This window comes from Tamandua tetradactyla, chromosome 17, assembly GCF_023851605.1.
Source record: "Tamandua tetradactyla isolate mTamTet1 chromosome 17, mTamTet1.pri, whole genome shotgun sequence".
Lineage (NCBI taxonomy): Eukaryota > Metazoa > Chordata > Mammalia > Pilosa > Myrmecophagidae > Tamandua > Tamandua tetradactyla.
This window is the reverse complement of record NC_135343.1, coordinates 22,686,835-22,703,067: the sequence shown is the minus strand read 5'-3', so window position 1 is coordinate 22,703,067 and position 16,233 is coordinate 22,686,835. Positions and strand designations below refer to the sequence as shown.

The following is a 16,233-nucleotide window of genomic DNA, read 5'->3' as shown; positions in this document are numbered from 1 at the left end:
CATGATCTAGTAAAATAGAGTTAAGTATAGCTCAGGGAGAGTTTTTTAAATCAATTAGTTTATGATCATTAAAGTCAATTAACTAAGCATGCAAACAATTTTTCTTGCACAGCAATGAAAACCATGCCTTTCACATATTACCTACATGCATTTCCTTAAAAAGTTAACTAATATTTTGTTGTCTTGACTAAAGAAATGAAAAACTTTCAAACTGGTTGAAGGAGACCCATATAGCTGGGTGTTCAATCTTTCATTAAACCTGGGAAGAAGTTTCAGTGTATTTTCTCAGGAGCTGATTCTGGGACTGGATCTAATTAATATTTTCCTTAGTAGCATGGATGTTGGGACTGGATAAATCCTATAAATTTTCCAATTATGCTAAACCGTGTAGGGAGATTAGAACCTGGAAGAACTTGATTGCAATGCAAATGACCATTTGAAGTTGAAGGAGAAAATGAATGGCAGTTTAATTAGATAAGAGTAAGATGCGGGGAGTGAGCCACCAGCACTGAGAAGAACACTTTATGTTTGTGCTGTGCTTTACCATTTAGAAAACAAGCTCACATATTTATTTCACCTTCACCCTTACAGGTTAGTACAGTTATCACACTGAAGGCACAGGTAGGATAGCCCTGGCTTTTAATGGGTTTGCCAGAGAAATGTGGTGTGATGGAGAGGGATGGAGAACTGGGTTGAATAGTGAATCCCCCTAAATGAGTTGGTACCTGCGCTTCATACGAGATGTTTAAAGAAGATTTCATCTTGAGGTGATGTGGAATAATTTCACTGGCAGTCTCAAAATCGGCAATGCTTTCAATTAGTATATTTTGTTCAATTTAGGTATGTAAAGCATAATGTAAGAAATTAGAATAGGCCAAGAGGAGATCAACAGAACTTCCAAAGTGGTAAGGATGTTAGTGTGAGGAAAGACTATGGACCTTCTGCAGCACAGAAGAGGAAAGAAAGAATATAAATATTTAACTTCGAATACAATATCATGGCTCATTATTAGAAAAATAGCAACTCTTCACTTTTACTACTGCGTATAGAAAAATGGCAATCATATTTTATTTCCAAAGGAGCAGTTTTTATAAAGAAAAAATCTAACCATGAAGCTGTGATGTATCCCTTTCCACTGGGCTGATTTAGCACAATCATTGCCCATCATCCACAAGCCTCTCCTGTCTATCTTTCCTCCTTCTCTTCCTTTCCATCCCTCCCTTCTTCCTCCTACCCTCTTCCATTCCTCTCCCCACTCTCTCTTCCTTCCCTTCCTTACTTCATATCTTCTTTTCTTTCCTCTACTTAAAAAAAAGTTTGTAACTGTCTTTAATGAGGATTATGTTTGTTAAATTTGAACCAGGATTAAAACGTGACCTAAAAAAAAGTTTTGTTATGCAAGCCAGTGTCTCCCTTTAGGTGCTTATACTACGTGCAACTGAATATCAAGAGGGTATTCGGATCTTTATATTTTAAAATGTTACAGAAGTCTAAATTGAAAAAGTGCCTTTTCATATAGAGAAAATAATAATATATTATCTTCCTTTTTTAGGTCAAATGGCAGGTGATCATACGAGGCTAGAGTTCCATAACATAGAGACTGGCATCATTACAGAACGACGATATCTGTCCTCTGTCCCTTCCAACTTCATTGGTCACCTGCAGAGCCTGACGTTCAATGGGATGGCATACATTGACTTGTGTAAAAATGGTGACATAGATTACTGTGAGCTCAATGCCAGATTTGGATTCAGGAACATCATAGCAGACCCCGTTACCTTCAAGACCAAATCGAGCTATGTTGCCTTAGCTACATTGCAAGCCTATACTTCTATGCATCTTTTTTTCCAGTTCAAGACCACATCCCTAGATGGACTGATTCTATATAACAGTGGGGATGGAAATGACTTTATTGTAGTTGAACTAGTTAAAGGGTAAGTATATGTCGGTTCAATGACAAATAAATAAAACTTGGGGAAAATGAATCTCAGTTTCCAAAGATATACATTAAACAGAATGCAATGGATTGCGAATTGGTGGTGATGGCCGTACAAATAATGTATTTGTTTAAATCACTCTTAGGTATCTTCTATAGTTAATATGGCTCAATATAGTCTTTTTTCTCTATATCCCTATAAATGAGGTACAGATAATATCAAGTTCTAATTCATGATAGGCATTCCATGAATCTTACACTTCAAATGTGGATCTCCTGACTATGCACAATATTATTCTACAGAAGGATTTCGAGAAAAAAAGTTTGTAAGTTAATTTGTGCTGTTAACTAGCTAATTCAAGTAATCAGATTACTTAATTTCTTCAAAAATCCTTTTAAACTCAACCTTAATTCTATGTCAGAGTTCCTTGAAGAATTTACAAATAAATATTTTTGTGGAATCTCCTTAACAATTCTGATGAAAAGTTGATTTTTTAAAAATTTAAAAATTAAAATTTTAAATTTAAAAATTTAAAAATTGATCTGGGCATTTATTCATTTACTCATGAATATTATTGCATATGTACAGTAGGCAAGTGAACATATAAATATAACAGAAAAACACTATAAAAAGTTACCTGAGATGATCATGTGCAGAGGCTCTTAGGAAAATTAGAGAAGAGAGTCCTTGGGGAAATAAGGAAAATCTGTGAGACAGGGGATGGATATTTAAGATGAGTTTTGTTGAAGTTAAGTGTTCGTTTCCTATATAGAAACAGGTATTCAAGATGGGGGGCGGGGAAAGCAGGTGCAAAAAACTGCAAAGAATCTCCGATTTAGTGTGGTTAGCAAATGAGGGAAGAAGTGGGAAGGAGTGGTGAAGGACGTTTATCTTCCAAAGCCATAAGATGGAATGTAGACCATGATTTTTACAATAATTTTCACTTTTTAGTGTAAGGAAGAAAATGATGTCTCCTCCTCGCTGAAACAGAGTAGTGTTTTCTTATTTACCTTATTATTAACTGAACTTCTCTGAACCAACCTCACCTCTTGTAACCTCTAGCAAGAGTGGAATCACCTGAAAGAAAAAGTTCCGTAAGTGGAACTTAACGGAATTCAAAAACTGATGGCGCTTTCCCACTCTTTCATTCTTCTTCCAGGTACTTACACTACGTGTTTGATTTGGGAAATGGTGCTAACCTCATCAAAGGGAGCTCAAATAAACCTCTCAATGACAATCAGTGGCACAATGTGATGATATCAAGGGACACCAGCAATCTCCACACTGTAAAGATTGACACAAAAATCACAACGCAAATCACAGCAGGAGCCAGGAATTTAGATCTCAAGAGTAAGTCGGCGCGGTTCTGGGTGGGACCAGCCTTCCCTGGTGGTGCGAACCATGCAGTACCTTGGGCACCCTGTTTGCCGCTATGCCTGGGCCGGGGAAAGGGGCCTGGGGCCTGACCTCATGTCTGCTCCCGGGCAGTGCTCCCTTTCCTAGGGCTCTGATTCCTAGAGTAGTTGCTGCTTTATCACTGGGGCCTAATTTTTGGTTGTACTGGTCCTTGGATGCTAGAGGCCCACTTGTTTAATTTGGTGCTTAAATGTTTTTATGGCAGAAAATAAAACCAGCTACTAAAAAAAAAAAAAAAAAAAGAAGTGTTAAGTGCATGCTAAGTGGAAGTAATGGTCTCCATGTGGAAAATCCTGTTTTAGAGGTGCACATGTATTTGTGCGTCAATTTCTAGCACATGATTTTAGTAATATAGCACACATGACTTTGTTCCCCATTTAATGCAGAAGGGATATATGTATATATTTAATATAGACATGATTAGAATTTGGAGTAAAATGCATTCTTTATCTTGACACCATAAAGAAAATAAAACTTTTCCAAGTTTTTGTCCCAATAGTCTTCACTCGATTCAAAGTCAGTATAACCAGATACCTCATGAGTTTCTTCAAAAGTTTGCCAGTTTTCTTGTCCTGATGAGGTTTCCCCAGTGCGCATAGATCTTCTGACCTACTTACTGAGTCTGATGGGATTTACACCCTTGTGTTTCCATCCCCCACCCCCATGGGAAAGCTATTTTCTTTCACCAGCTGCTAAGAAAATCTTAACAGACCTTCCTTCCTTGTTGATATTTAATTTCAAGTGAGCCAAGACAAAATACTCAGAAAAACATGTCAGAAATAGGGGGAAATAACAAAAGTTTCTGTTTGAATGAGACTTTGTGCTTTACTGAGAACAATCCAAATAGCCCATTGTATTTAACCCCCAAGAAGCGTTGGGCTGAGTATTTTTTGCACTTTTTTTTGCTTGTGGGAAATCTGAAGTTGGAAACAGCTGCCGGGGATAAAGCCACTGCTCACTGGTAGAGAGAAAAGAAGCAGTTCTGACCCCATGCTCCTCCTACACTGCTCCTTCTGCCTTGTCCCTATCCCTTCCACCCAAAGCCCTGCAGATGTCGTTGCAGTTTCCTTTTTGCTTGGAAAGAGCTGCTCATTTGTACTGATGGTGTCTTTCCCTTTGGTTCAAAAGGTAAATATCTTGGGGAGTTAGTGAACCAGAAAAGAAAATCCAACAGAATACTTTCTAGAGAAAAAATGCTACTTCCAAACAGGGTGAAAGAAGGAAAAGTGCTTTACTTTTTGTAACTGCAGAAAACGCTTACAATCCTGGAACTGTTTTTGTCCAACACACAAAATGAGAGGTAATGGCCTCTCCCTTCTGTCCCAGCATGCCTGCTGTTGACTTCAAAGAGATCCTGTTTGTGCCCACAAATCTAATAGCTCAAAATAAATAAATAAATAAATAAATAATAAATAAAGTGACATTCAAAGGGAATGCTGTTTAACAGGCCCAATTCTTTCCTCCGTTTCTCCTCCCTGACTGAGGTGAATGGAGTATCTCTTTGGCCTAGTGCTGTTGGCGCTTCTGTTTTGCACTGCGGGCTCAGGGGGCAGTTGTCAAGGGAAGGGGAACAGTTGTGAAATTCAGTGTGCTGGAGAGGCCAGCCACCAACCTAGAGCAAAATGACACCCTGTTTGTATAGGAAGAGACCTCAGTAAGCATAAGTGACTCCACGAGAAGCTATGAATACTATGTCCGAGACAGATGTGGCCGGAAAAGCAGAATTTCGTGGCTGGCCCAAGTGAGTGCTACACACAGATCTATACTTTGAGGGTACAGAGGAGCAGTGCGAGGGCCGTGGGCTGTTTCTCTTTCGATAATTAGGGCACTGCCTCATAAGAAATACACAGTTACTTATTATTCTTTAAAAAAAGATGTAACAGATTTTGATATGGGATTATTTCTGAGGGGGAGACCGTTACAAATCTAAGCCCTCAGAGCTGGTTTTCAGGACAGCATTGGGTGTTTCATAACTGCATAGAAGATGGCTTTTCCTTTGAAGAAAAAAAGCTAAAATTGTGAGTTGTAAAAAGCCTATTATGTAATATTAAATTGTCAAGTATTGACTTCTGAGTGAATTTGTGTGTGTTCAACACAATTTAAATTTGAGGTGAATTTCCTAGGTGAACAGAGGAGATTTTATGCTAATGACTATTCCCTTTAACCTCCTGAAGTTCCTACGCATTTACTGACTTAGCAGACAAGGCCAAAGAGCGAAGGCAAGTTCCTGAAACAAGACTCAGTCTGTGGGATTGTGGTTTGAGTGCAAGAGCCAGTGGCCACGAGAGCCCCAGGTCGCGTGTGTCATTGGTTACGGAAATGTGTGTGGTGCAGCATCCTCCGTCTCCCATCATTAGCACCTTCTGGCACATGGGCGTAGGTGCTGGCCCGAGGACCAGTATTTCTAGGAATGGGAAGCACAGAAAGAGGATAGGGAGGTGCCTGTAGTGAACAGCTTCCTGTCCCAAGGAGAAGAGTGCATCCAGGGAGCCTTTAAGAGACAGAGAAGAGCAAGAGGCCACGGAGCTGCATCAGTGTAATGGATATTAACCTTGCAGGTGCAGGAAGACTTGTCGAGAAAGAAAGTCATGTTTAAGGGGAACCTGAAAGATGAAAGAGTTTAGCTAGGCAATGTGTCTCCTTCCTGCAGGGACACCCACTGGAATTTAGGGTGGCTGGTTGACGTAGGAGAACATCTTACACGCACTCTTTGCTCTGCCCTGAGCTGGGTATTTTTTGCATGTTCATTACATAGGATTCAGTCACTCCGAATATAGGAAAATGAAAATCGGCCTATTTTTGGCAATGCTTTATTTCATGTTTACTTTGCCTAAGAGCTGTATCCTTACAGTATATATGTTCCATTTCTTTTACACATTACTCAAGGCCATTGAGACAGTCTTTGGGTCTTCCCAAAGTGTGTTAAACTTAATGAGCTACATCTGAATCGTGTGGAGGGTTTGTGGAATGCAGATTTCTGGATTCCGCTCTAGAATGACTGATGCTGTAACTGTTTGAGAGTGGTGTGCAGGGAATGATGGAAGTCCAATTTTAAAGAGCACTCGCTAACCTAGAGGCAATGTGTTTCAGAGTCCTGAAATGATGCAGCATCTAGTTGAGGCCAAGTTTGACTTGTGTTAAAAATTGTGTTTTACTGGTTTTACTTTTATTGTAGAATTTTGCTTTTGTTTTTCTGGTCCTAGGCTGAAGTGGATAATTCAGAATTATTGCGTCTTTTCTCATGTTACTGTACCTTAAAGAGACACTAGAGGGCAGCATAAGGCCACAAACCTCACTGTATGTGACTCAGGAGGGAAAAATTCTACTTCACTTACTGGGAAGCTGACTCTCTTTGTTTTCGGCCATATAAAATTTCACAGTTGTTCCAATAGTAGGGTATGCCTTTGTGTAAGGCAGGGCATTGGTGTAGAAATTTGAAAGCTAGGGATAATGCCTTCCCTTTCCCCCCTTGTCTCTGATGGAGATGATAAACAAATGGGCAGGAGTCTAATGCTCTTTCTCTAAAACCAGGAAGTGTATATAGGTGACCTGGTTCAAACTATCCTTCGTGACCCTGCGGGAGTCTCAGGGGGTTATTTGTCTCTCCTTGTTGATACCGTTTTGCTTTCATCTTTATTTTCCAGCTGTTTGTGCTCTATTCCCCCTGGCTATTATGTACAAGCTGCAACACACAATGAAAGCAGCAGCATAAATCTGCTCTCTGGAATGATTTCCTAGCACAGCTCTCCATTCATCGTGGAGCTCCGAGTCTTTAGCGAGAGACAGAAGATTGGTGCAATTCTCCCTGGTTTTCTTTCTCTTGTTCCTCCATTTGACAAACGTGTCTTGTGTGTATATACGTGTGAGAAAGAGCTAATATTTAGAAAGTCCCTGCATAAGATTAACTAGATTTAAATGAGGTTATTTTACATAATCCTTAGAATTACCCGGGGACTTGAACAGAGGTCAGTCTTACTCATTCCTTAACCTAGTTCAGGAAAGCAGACAGGGAGGGAGGGTTGTCTTCGGCCCTCGTCCTCCATGGGTTCCCTTCATTAAGGCATTACCCCAGCTTGACCTTCAGCAAATTGATGATAAATAATTTACTTGATAGGGGAAAACAATTAATAAAGATTCTGCAGTGCATAGACTAGAATGCCCTCAAGTGGCCACTTCCCCCAACTACATAAAAGTGTGGGCCATGTCTAGGTCAGCCCAGGCAGCGTTTTCTCTTGTCACCCTCCTTTATTCATCCCTCTCAAGCCCAAAATCCCTTGTCCCCCCCCCCCCCCCAGGGCTGTGAGCTCTCACACTTTTGGCCTCACCCATCTGCTTCTCACCACCATTAGCGCCCCATCTCCTCTAACCTTTCGTTCCTCCGTAAGTCTCACTCTTACAACGACTAACACCTGCTATGGGTTACCCTGCTAACAAGCCTCTAAAAGGCCCCTTTCAAAAAAACAGGGTTTTCCTTTCAAATGTTTGTGACCTCTGAGCAAATTTTGAAGATTAAACAATGTCCTGAATCATTACTTCATCTCAGACCCGGTTGGTCTCTATTACTGTGATACCCACCTTCTCAGATCCTCATTATGAAATGCACCCCTCCCCCACTTTTACCCTTTACTGTTGCTATCTCACAGATCAGGACTGCAGTACTTCACTGTTGCTCAGTCTATTCCAAAGTCCTGATCATGTTTAAAAGGGTCTGAGCTTTGTATATTCAGCCCATATGACATCTGATCGCCTGCTTGCCTTGTTCAGATTTATGCTCAAGTAGGAAACACCCAAAAAAGAGTCTCAGACTTCAGGCTTAGGCTTAGAGCAGGAGACAACATTGAAAATGGAGGCAAGATTCTGTTGGTTGGGCTGCCTTATTAGATTTTTTTTCCCCGTTTGTAAGGGAAAGTGATTTACTCACATTAGTTCAGTTGATGGGAGATTATTTTAAGGATCCATTACGAAGTAAGAGAAACAAGAAACCCCATCAGCTGCTGAGTAGTCAGGCCACACAGAAGATAGAAACTTTGTATTTTCAGTCATTCTGGGATCTTAAGAGCAGCGCATACCCACTGCTTCCACCTCCCGTGCCCACCATTTCCGCAGCCCAGCCGCCCTCTCATATTTTTCAGTCCTGCTAACAGCACATAATTTCTCTCTTCTCCTTTCTGCTTCCTGGCTTCTACTCTTGGTTTCTTCCACCTCGTAGCTTCTAACTGTTGCTTTGTTCCTGAATGTGTTTCCACTTCTGTCCACCTATCTCTCTTTTAAATTTCCTAAAAGACAGGATCCATTGGAATGAGGACATCCACCATCTGGTCTAGAACACAACTTCATGGGCTCTTCGTGAGTCCTTGGCTAGGCTCATTTCCTGAGAAGAGAGGTAGATTTGCATGGCATAAAGTATGATCTTAAAAGAAGGTCTCCTGAGAAGGGGTCTGCGGGCTGGAAGATTCTGTAGCTTCTCAGAAATGTATAGGATAAAATGCCCATTCATAATGGCCCTGAATGTCATGCCAGAAGGTGGGGGTGACGGGGCCATGAAGGGTTTTAAGCAGGAGACTGGAGTTCACAGTGCAATTTAGAGACATTCCTTTGGCTTCTGTGTGAAGGATGGGTTGAGGCTCGTAAAAAAAAAGACCAAATTGGCAGCAATTGCTGTAGCACAGAACAGAGACAATAAGTCTCTAAGTAGTAAAAGTAAGACTTGACATTTTTTGTTGCTCCTTTTTCCATACAAGAATTACAGAGCAGTTTCTTAAAAGACAATTAGGGACATGAAACTACTGTTTCTCTCCTGACATCTCCATTGAATTCCCAGGCTTTGCAGAAATCAGTCTCAATCCATTCTCTTTATTGCCAAGCCTTTTGCCTGTTTGTTCTAATAAAAAGGATTTTGCTCCCACTTTCAGCCTCCATGCCCAGTGAGACATCGGTCCCTTTCCATGTTCCTGTCTGCACAGTTATCTCTTACCATTGCAGACCTGCAGTCTCACATTTGACTTAGAAGTTCTTCCCTCTGCTTTTCCATGACCCTTGGACCAGCTCACACTTATTGCAGTAGACTTAAATTTATTTATTCCGTACCAAGAGCTCTCTTTATTTACCTAGTTCTTTCAACCATTGGCACTCATTTCAGTAAGTGCTTTATTGTATTTTTTTTCCCAACTCCCACAAATCTATTATTTCAAATCTCTTTTCCCCTCTTTAGAATCATAGAAACTTGGAATTAAAACTGATTTTGGAGATAATCGTTTCTGATCCTCTTTTACAGATGATACAACTGTGTTCATGAGAGATTGTCTTGCACAAAATCATACTGCTGGTTAGTGTCTCAGATTGTCTTCTAATTCCCAGTTAAACAAGTCTTTACAGAGGATCAGGGAAGGCAAGTTTCATTTCTCTTCTCAACCTCAATTAGGTACTAGTGACAGCCTAGGGCAACAGAATGAATAGAATTCTGAGACTGAGTATGGACCCGCTGGAGAAGACCATTAGTCTGGTCCACCATAGGCTCAAGGTAGAAATGAGTAACACACGGGCCACCTATCCTCTCTGCTTTTGGTGCAGCTTTAAAGACTTCAGTGCTTCCCTTTTCCAGTAGCATTGGGACAGGTGGTACAAGTGGTTAAAGGTGAGGTGCCTACCTCATAGGATACAGCTGAGCTCTGGCAGCCGCCAGCCTTGGCGCACGTGCTTGACACAGCTGCAGGAAGGGTCATGCACAGGGAGAAATAGCTTTGGCTGGTCCTTCTGCAGTAGAATAGGGGCTCCTGGGAAGCTGGATCCAGCATTCAAATGTCTTTCAAGACTAGGTACCAGTTTATCACACGCAAGTGGGACGGTGAGTAGAAGACTTGAGCTCTTAAAGCCGATGAAATTTGTGGTGTGGAGAAGAAAGTACTGATGGGTCTTTGAGATGAGTCCTTAAAGGCCAGATGACTTTCCACAAGACTGAGTCCATTGCAGAGATGAGTCTTAGTGCTGACCCTGCTTCAGGGACTTCCAGGAGTGAATTAAGTTGTTTTTCTAGTGTTTGTGCTTCTTTGTCTAGAGCTCCCTATGTCAGAACCATCTGGAAAAGCAAGAGTGGCAAAATTTCTTTCACTTGAGAATGATTTCAGTCTTCAAAGTTCTCATACTCTGAGAACACCTTTTTTTCGGAAAGAAGATTAGACAAAGATCTTGAGGTAAACCACAACAAAACAAAAGAGAGGGGCAAAGTATAGCATTCAAATAACCCAGGGGCAAGAAAGAGACATTTTCCGGCTGGGCCTCATGAGAGCTGTATTCATGAAAGCCATTAACAACCCACATCTCTCCTCTCTTGGTCTCTACTCAGCTGTGAGCTTCTTTCCCTCGGCTTCTCAACAAGCACTCCCTTGTTTTTTCCCTCTGTTTGCACCTTGGCTTTCTCTGCTTCCACAAGCATTGACGAATGTGGCCTCCGCAGTACTGGCTTTCTACACTGACCAATTCAAACACCTGAGAGAGACTTGCTTGAGTTTAGGAGTTCTCATGCTAGGCTCTTGGGAGAGTAATTTTGATTGGGACACACATCCCTATGACCAGGTTCGGGGATAGGAGATAGGGTGACATTGTGCTAATATGGCTGCACTGAATTTGTTTGCAGTGTTTGGATAGGTAGCTTGGGGTGTATGTGAGGCCCTCAGGAACTCAGAAGGTGATCTTCAACCTGCTATTCAAGTCAAAGGGATTGGTGTTGTCTTGCTTTGGAGCAGGAGATGGTGGTAGGGGCTAAAACCATCAAGATGATGGAAAACTAGGCATGGTGTAACATCAAAATGTTTAGAGGACTAACTCGCAACTGCTTTGGTGAGTAACAAATTTGGGTTTGAGAAAAGTAGATGCTATATTCTGTACAGGACTGACTTGGGGTCACATAGAGGAGCACATGGGACACAAAAGTCAAAAGCATTAGTCATAGGTTCCCGGAATTCACAGAGAACATAGGAAAGAAGGACATTTATTTATATCCTCAGTGGAATTGTCAAGTCAGGCTCTTCCAGATCTATAAAAGAGTGAGGCCCCTGTGAACATCCAAGTAATGTTAAAATTGTTCACCATTGCTCCATAAAGTCATTATCACTATTATTTTCAGGCACTGGGCCCTTCAATTAAGGTTCAGTAATAATGTGTCTCTAGCTCCTCTCTCAGCATCCACCCTGGAAGGAAGAAAACCAGCTTCTATGCCCATCCGGAATAATTCCTTTAGAGATAGTAAGCCATTGGTCAAAATAACAGAATTGAAAGTGTGGTGGGTTCAGGGCAAAGTCACTGCAAAAATGTTTCAGAGCCAATTCTGCCATCTTTACTTATTAGGAAAGCACATGTTGAATGGCAGAGTGACATTGTTGGCCCCTTATTTTCATACCCTTGAGGGTGCTTCTGGTGCTACTTAGGAACCACATTAGGCAGATGAGATTTGCCTATTAATGCCACCTTAATGTGGTTTTCAGTATCTGGTCTTAAAAGGAGCCCTTTCCTTGCCTTTGAAATGAATTATTGTGGTTTTCTTAAAGATTTTTCAAGAAGTCATAGAACATTGTATTTAAGGACATGGGTTGAACGGTCAGATAGAATGAAGGGAAGTAGCATTTCTACTGTTTATTTTATGTGTGTGTATGTTAGGGCAAGGCGCTTCATCTCCAAAGTTCTCTGGCTGCATGGGCTCTCGTGGTTCTCATGCTTTTTCCAAAATGTTTCCTATTTTAAAGGATTCCAGTAAGCTAATTAAGACCCACCTGCAATGGGTAGAGTCAAATTTCCCTCTAATCAATTGAGTGTGTCCCATGGAGATGATCTAATCAAGTTCCCTACCTACAGTACCAAATAGGGATTAAAAGAAACAGCTGCCTCTGCAAGATGGATCAGGAGTAAAGCATGGCTTTTCTAGAGTACATAACCCTTTCAAACTAGCACAATTAGGTGAGAGATTTACATGTATTATCTCTTTTAGTTCTCATGACAAACTGGTGAGAGTGCGATACTTAGCCACAAGTTACAAATTATGAAATAAGGTAAAGATTAAAAGTTAAACATCTTACTCCAATGATAACTCTTTTAACTGTTTCTAGGAACGTCCTGTGAACTCGTTATAAATATTTTACATATGGGATCTCATTTAATTCTTACAACAGTTTATAGACTAGATACTATTTTATATAATTTTTATATAATCAAGCCACATTATTATTTTTTACCTCAAATCATCCATTTCAGGTGTGGTGTTGGGGTAATTGTATCATGTCCCACGTTGAAGGAAATGTTTGGCATCAGTTTAATATAATTCTAAAATGAGTTTATGTCATAAAACACAATCTTGATTCAAAACTTAAAAAACGGGCAATCTAACCTGTTAATCCAGACTCCAGATTTAGGTTGGAGCCAGATTTGGACAAGTCCCTAACAGCAGGAAAGAGGCCTCTGGGAGCTTTCCTCACTTGTTATCCAGGGACATCATCTGACGTTAGACTCTTGGTCTGGCTGATGTCTGACATGCCTCCTCTCATGGTGCTCTTTGGGGTTCATCTGAGGCTCCTTTGCCAGGACCTTCTCACCGTAGTCCCGGTGAAATGGGGGTGCCTTGTGTACCCTCCAGACAGATTCTTACCACTGGGGTTCTCTCTGTCTCCAGGCTGTCCCACCAGCTTTGTTCTTATGCACATATGGCTCATATGCCCATGAAAAATTTCCATGCTTCATGTGCCTCTTTAGCCTGGAAGTGCAGCCCATTCCAGATGTTTCCATTTCTGTTCTGTTGCTGCAGGCTGTTCAGCACTTTATCAATATGGCAGGTACCAGCCCTGTCACCCCCATTGCAAAGAACCCAAAGCAGGTTCTTCAAGAGGCCTCCCAAGAACCTTCTCCTTAGGCTTAAACTAGAATATAGTTTCCGTTTAGGAAGCAGTCGTGTGAACTCACTGTTCAGTTATAGCTACCTCCAAAAATATTCTGATATATACTTTTTAATGTCCTCAAAGTAGCTGAGGTTGAGGTTGTAGAGGTTGTAGGACCTCAAGGGTCATAGAACACATATTTTGCTATTGCATTTGTAAACTTTGCATCTGGGTATCCGTTGCATAGTCATATTGTTATCTGATAGCTCTTATGTTGGCATTTCAATCAAAACTTCACTTTTGATATTCTGTTTTTCAAGTATGATCTCTTAATCCTTACAAAAATTAGATGGACGAGGTATTGGTGCCCCCTACTTTACAGATAAGAAAATGGAAACTCAGAAAGATTAAATGAGTTGCCTATCCTCATTTAGCACTAAGTGGTAGAAATAGAATTCAAACCCAGGTCTCTTGCAGGTCTCTAGCAGCTTTTAAATACTATGTATATTTACTGATATATTAGAAGGGATTCCTTCTGAATGTCTAGAGTGGAATATAGTACTTATTTTAATTTTGGGAAAAAACATCACATAATAAAATATTTCCTTCTCCATATAAATTTAGTTCTTCAAACTTCTATATTTGTGTAATGCTAAACTGTTCACTTCTGGTAATTGCAAGATAACGTTTCCTCTTTCACTTCCACATGCTCTTCCCATCTCTATACCTTGAATAGACCCAATAGATAGATTTATATTGATGCTGTCTCCTTAGCTGTGGTGTCCTCCTCAGCTATTGCAGTCAACAATGTTAATTGCTGCATGTCTTTTATATATGTGTGTCATTTGCATTCACAAGCCCTTAAGCCCAGGCATAACCAGTGCTTGGTTGAATGACTGGGCTTTAGCCTATCAATCAATCTTCAGTTTATATAAATAACTCATTCCTATTTGAAGATTTCCTATTCCCTAGTCTTTGGGTAGAGATCCCTCATACCTCCCTGAACCCCATTTTGATCCATGCTCATAAGTATTTGCATTTCTTCTTAAGAAATATTTAAATATTGAAAGAACAAAGTATTTGGAGATATGCCCTAGGGAATTACACTGTCCTAGGTGGATTTGGTGACCTTACTAGGGGCAGTGCATTTTTCAGATACAGAAGGAATTCTTATTCAAAAGAAAAAAAACTGAAACATTCAGTTACTAAGAAAAAATGAGAGTTTTATTGGACCGTATGAGGCTCATAATATTTTAGAAGCTCCTTGGCAATGTCTCCAAAGACTTTTATGTGCTTTGTATCGCTTTGTCCTTTCAAGCACTCCAGAAAGCCACTGATGGGTTTAACCTTTTTGTCCTGCATATCTAAACTGACAGCAGGTGCAGTTTTTTGACCTGCATTAAACAGGCCATTATTATGGGAAGAGTGCTTTTTTTATGCTTACCCTGTTCACCACTAGATCCTCCCCACCCAAAATAAATGTTCATTTATGAAAAAAAAAAAAAAAGCCCAATTGTTATATAGGGTACTTGAAAACTCAACAAAGACTTAACAGGTTTGCACAGGTCCTGTTACTGGTTCCCTAGTTTGTAAGTCTCTGTTAATTCTCAGACAAGTCATTTCTAAACTCCTTTACCTGTTCTATTCCTAGTACTGATAAGGTCTTTGATAAGAATCCGAGACAGTGCAGTGCAGTAGGACAAGAGGTAGTCTAAGAGTCAGAGGCTTAATTGCCAATATATTCCCCTTGTACGGGTTGTATTGCCTTGGGCAGGTATCAGAACTCCAGGAGGTTGGTTTTCTCACCCATCAGTTGAGGATAACGGTAACTGTCCTGCCTATTTTGAAGGGTTGCTTTGAGGATCAAAGGGATGACAAAGCAATATTCAACCAAGGCTCGTACCGTATTTTCACCAAAAGGTAAATTTATGAGGCCATAGCTCAGTGAATTTATGTGCCTGAACTCACACCCCATCTGCCACAGTGTCACTCACAAAGAATGGGATTAAAAGAAGATGGACTGGGCGGACCACAGTGGCTCAGTGGCAGAGTTCTCACCCTCCATGCCAGAGACCTGGGTTCGCTTCCCGATGCCTGCCCATGTAAAATAAAAAAAAGAAGATGGATTACCATACACTCCTCTCTAGGTGTGGCCAAACACATACAAAAATTGTGTCTTCATGTTGTAAGTTTTAGAAGCATCCTTTATATATAAGTTCTCCTTCTTAGGGCATTTATGTTTTAGAATTTCAGCTGGAAACAGAAATTTCAGACCCTTGAAAGCATTCTCTGCCCTTGTCATAGATAGAAGCCAATATTAACTCTCAAATGCTTGCTGTAGGAAATTGTTATGGTCTGAACTTAAACCTTATTAGAGATGCCCCCTACATGTCGTGTTGTATTAGGTTGGGCGTGGGTGCATGCGGGTGCCATATAAACCTCTCTGTGGGAAGCAATTGAAAAGTAGTTTCCATATCTAAAAATCAATTTTTGGAATCATAAAAATTCTACTAACTCCTCAGAACTTCAATACCTAATATTTCTGATTATGAGAGCAAGCTGACTTTATTTTCAAGAAATCACTCAGTTGGCATGCAGATGAATCTCCCTTTGTCCTAGGAATCTGTGTTAGCTTGCTTGGCACCCTGCTAACATTTATTATTCTTATATTTCGAGTTGGCCAACGTTCTCCAGAAATTCCATATATTTTGTAATAGTGGAGCTACTTGGAGCATACAGTGTGTTAGCCAGTGTGGATTAAGAGAAAATAGTTGTACATTCTTAAGACCAGGGCTTAGAATCAGGTCCTACCATTTTCTGGTATTGTAGCCCTAAGCAAATCCCTCAGCCCTTCAGAGCCATCGTTATCTCATCTGTGACATGTGCCTAATTTGTTTACTCCCCTTGAGGCTCAGCAAATGAAGTGACACGTGTGCAAATGCTGTGTAAAGTATAAATCATCACACCACTGTCAGTTGTTAGTTTAATAACAAAGCCAGAGCTATCTTCTCTGGTTTTGA

General features: G+C 40.6%; 1 protein-coding gene across 16 annotated transcripts in view; it reads left to right on the top strand.

Moving 5' to 3' along the window:
* NRXN1 (neurexin 1) overlaps positions 1-16,233 on the top strand; it is a 1,149,661-nt gene that overhangs the window by 579,497 nt on the left and 553,931 nt on the right. For all 16 annotated transcript variants that reach the window (XM_077134200.1, XM_077134199.1, XM_077134208.1 and 13 more), the window contains 2 exons: positions 1,553-1,934; positions 3,097-3,287. In XM_077134200.1, the coding sequence (XP_076990315.1) occupies positions 1,553-1,934; positions 3,097-3,287 (573 nt within the window). The remainder of the gene's footprint in view (positions 1-1,552; positions 1,935-3,096; positions 3,288-16,233) is intronic.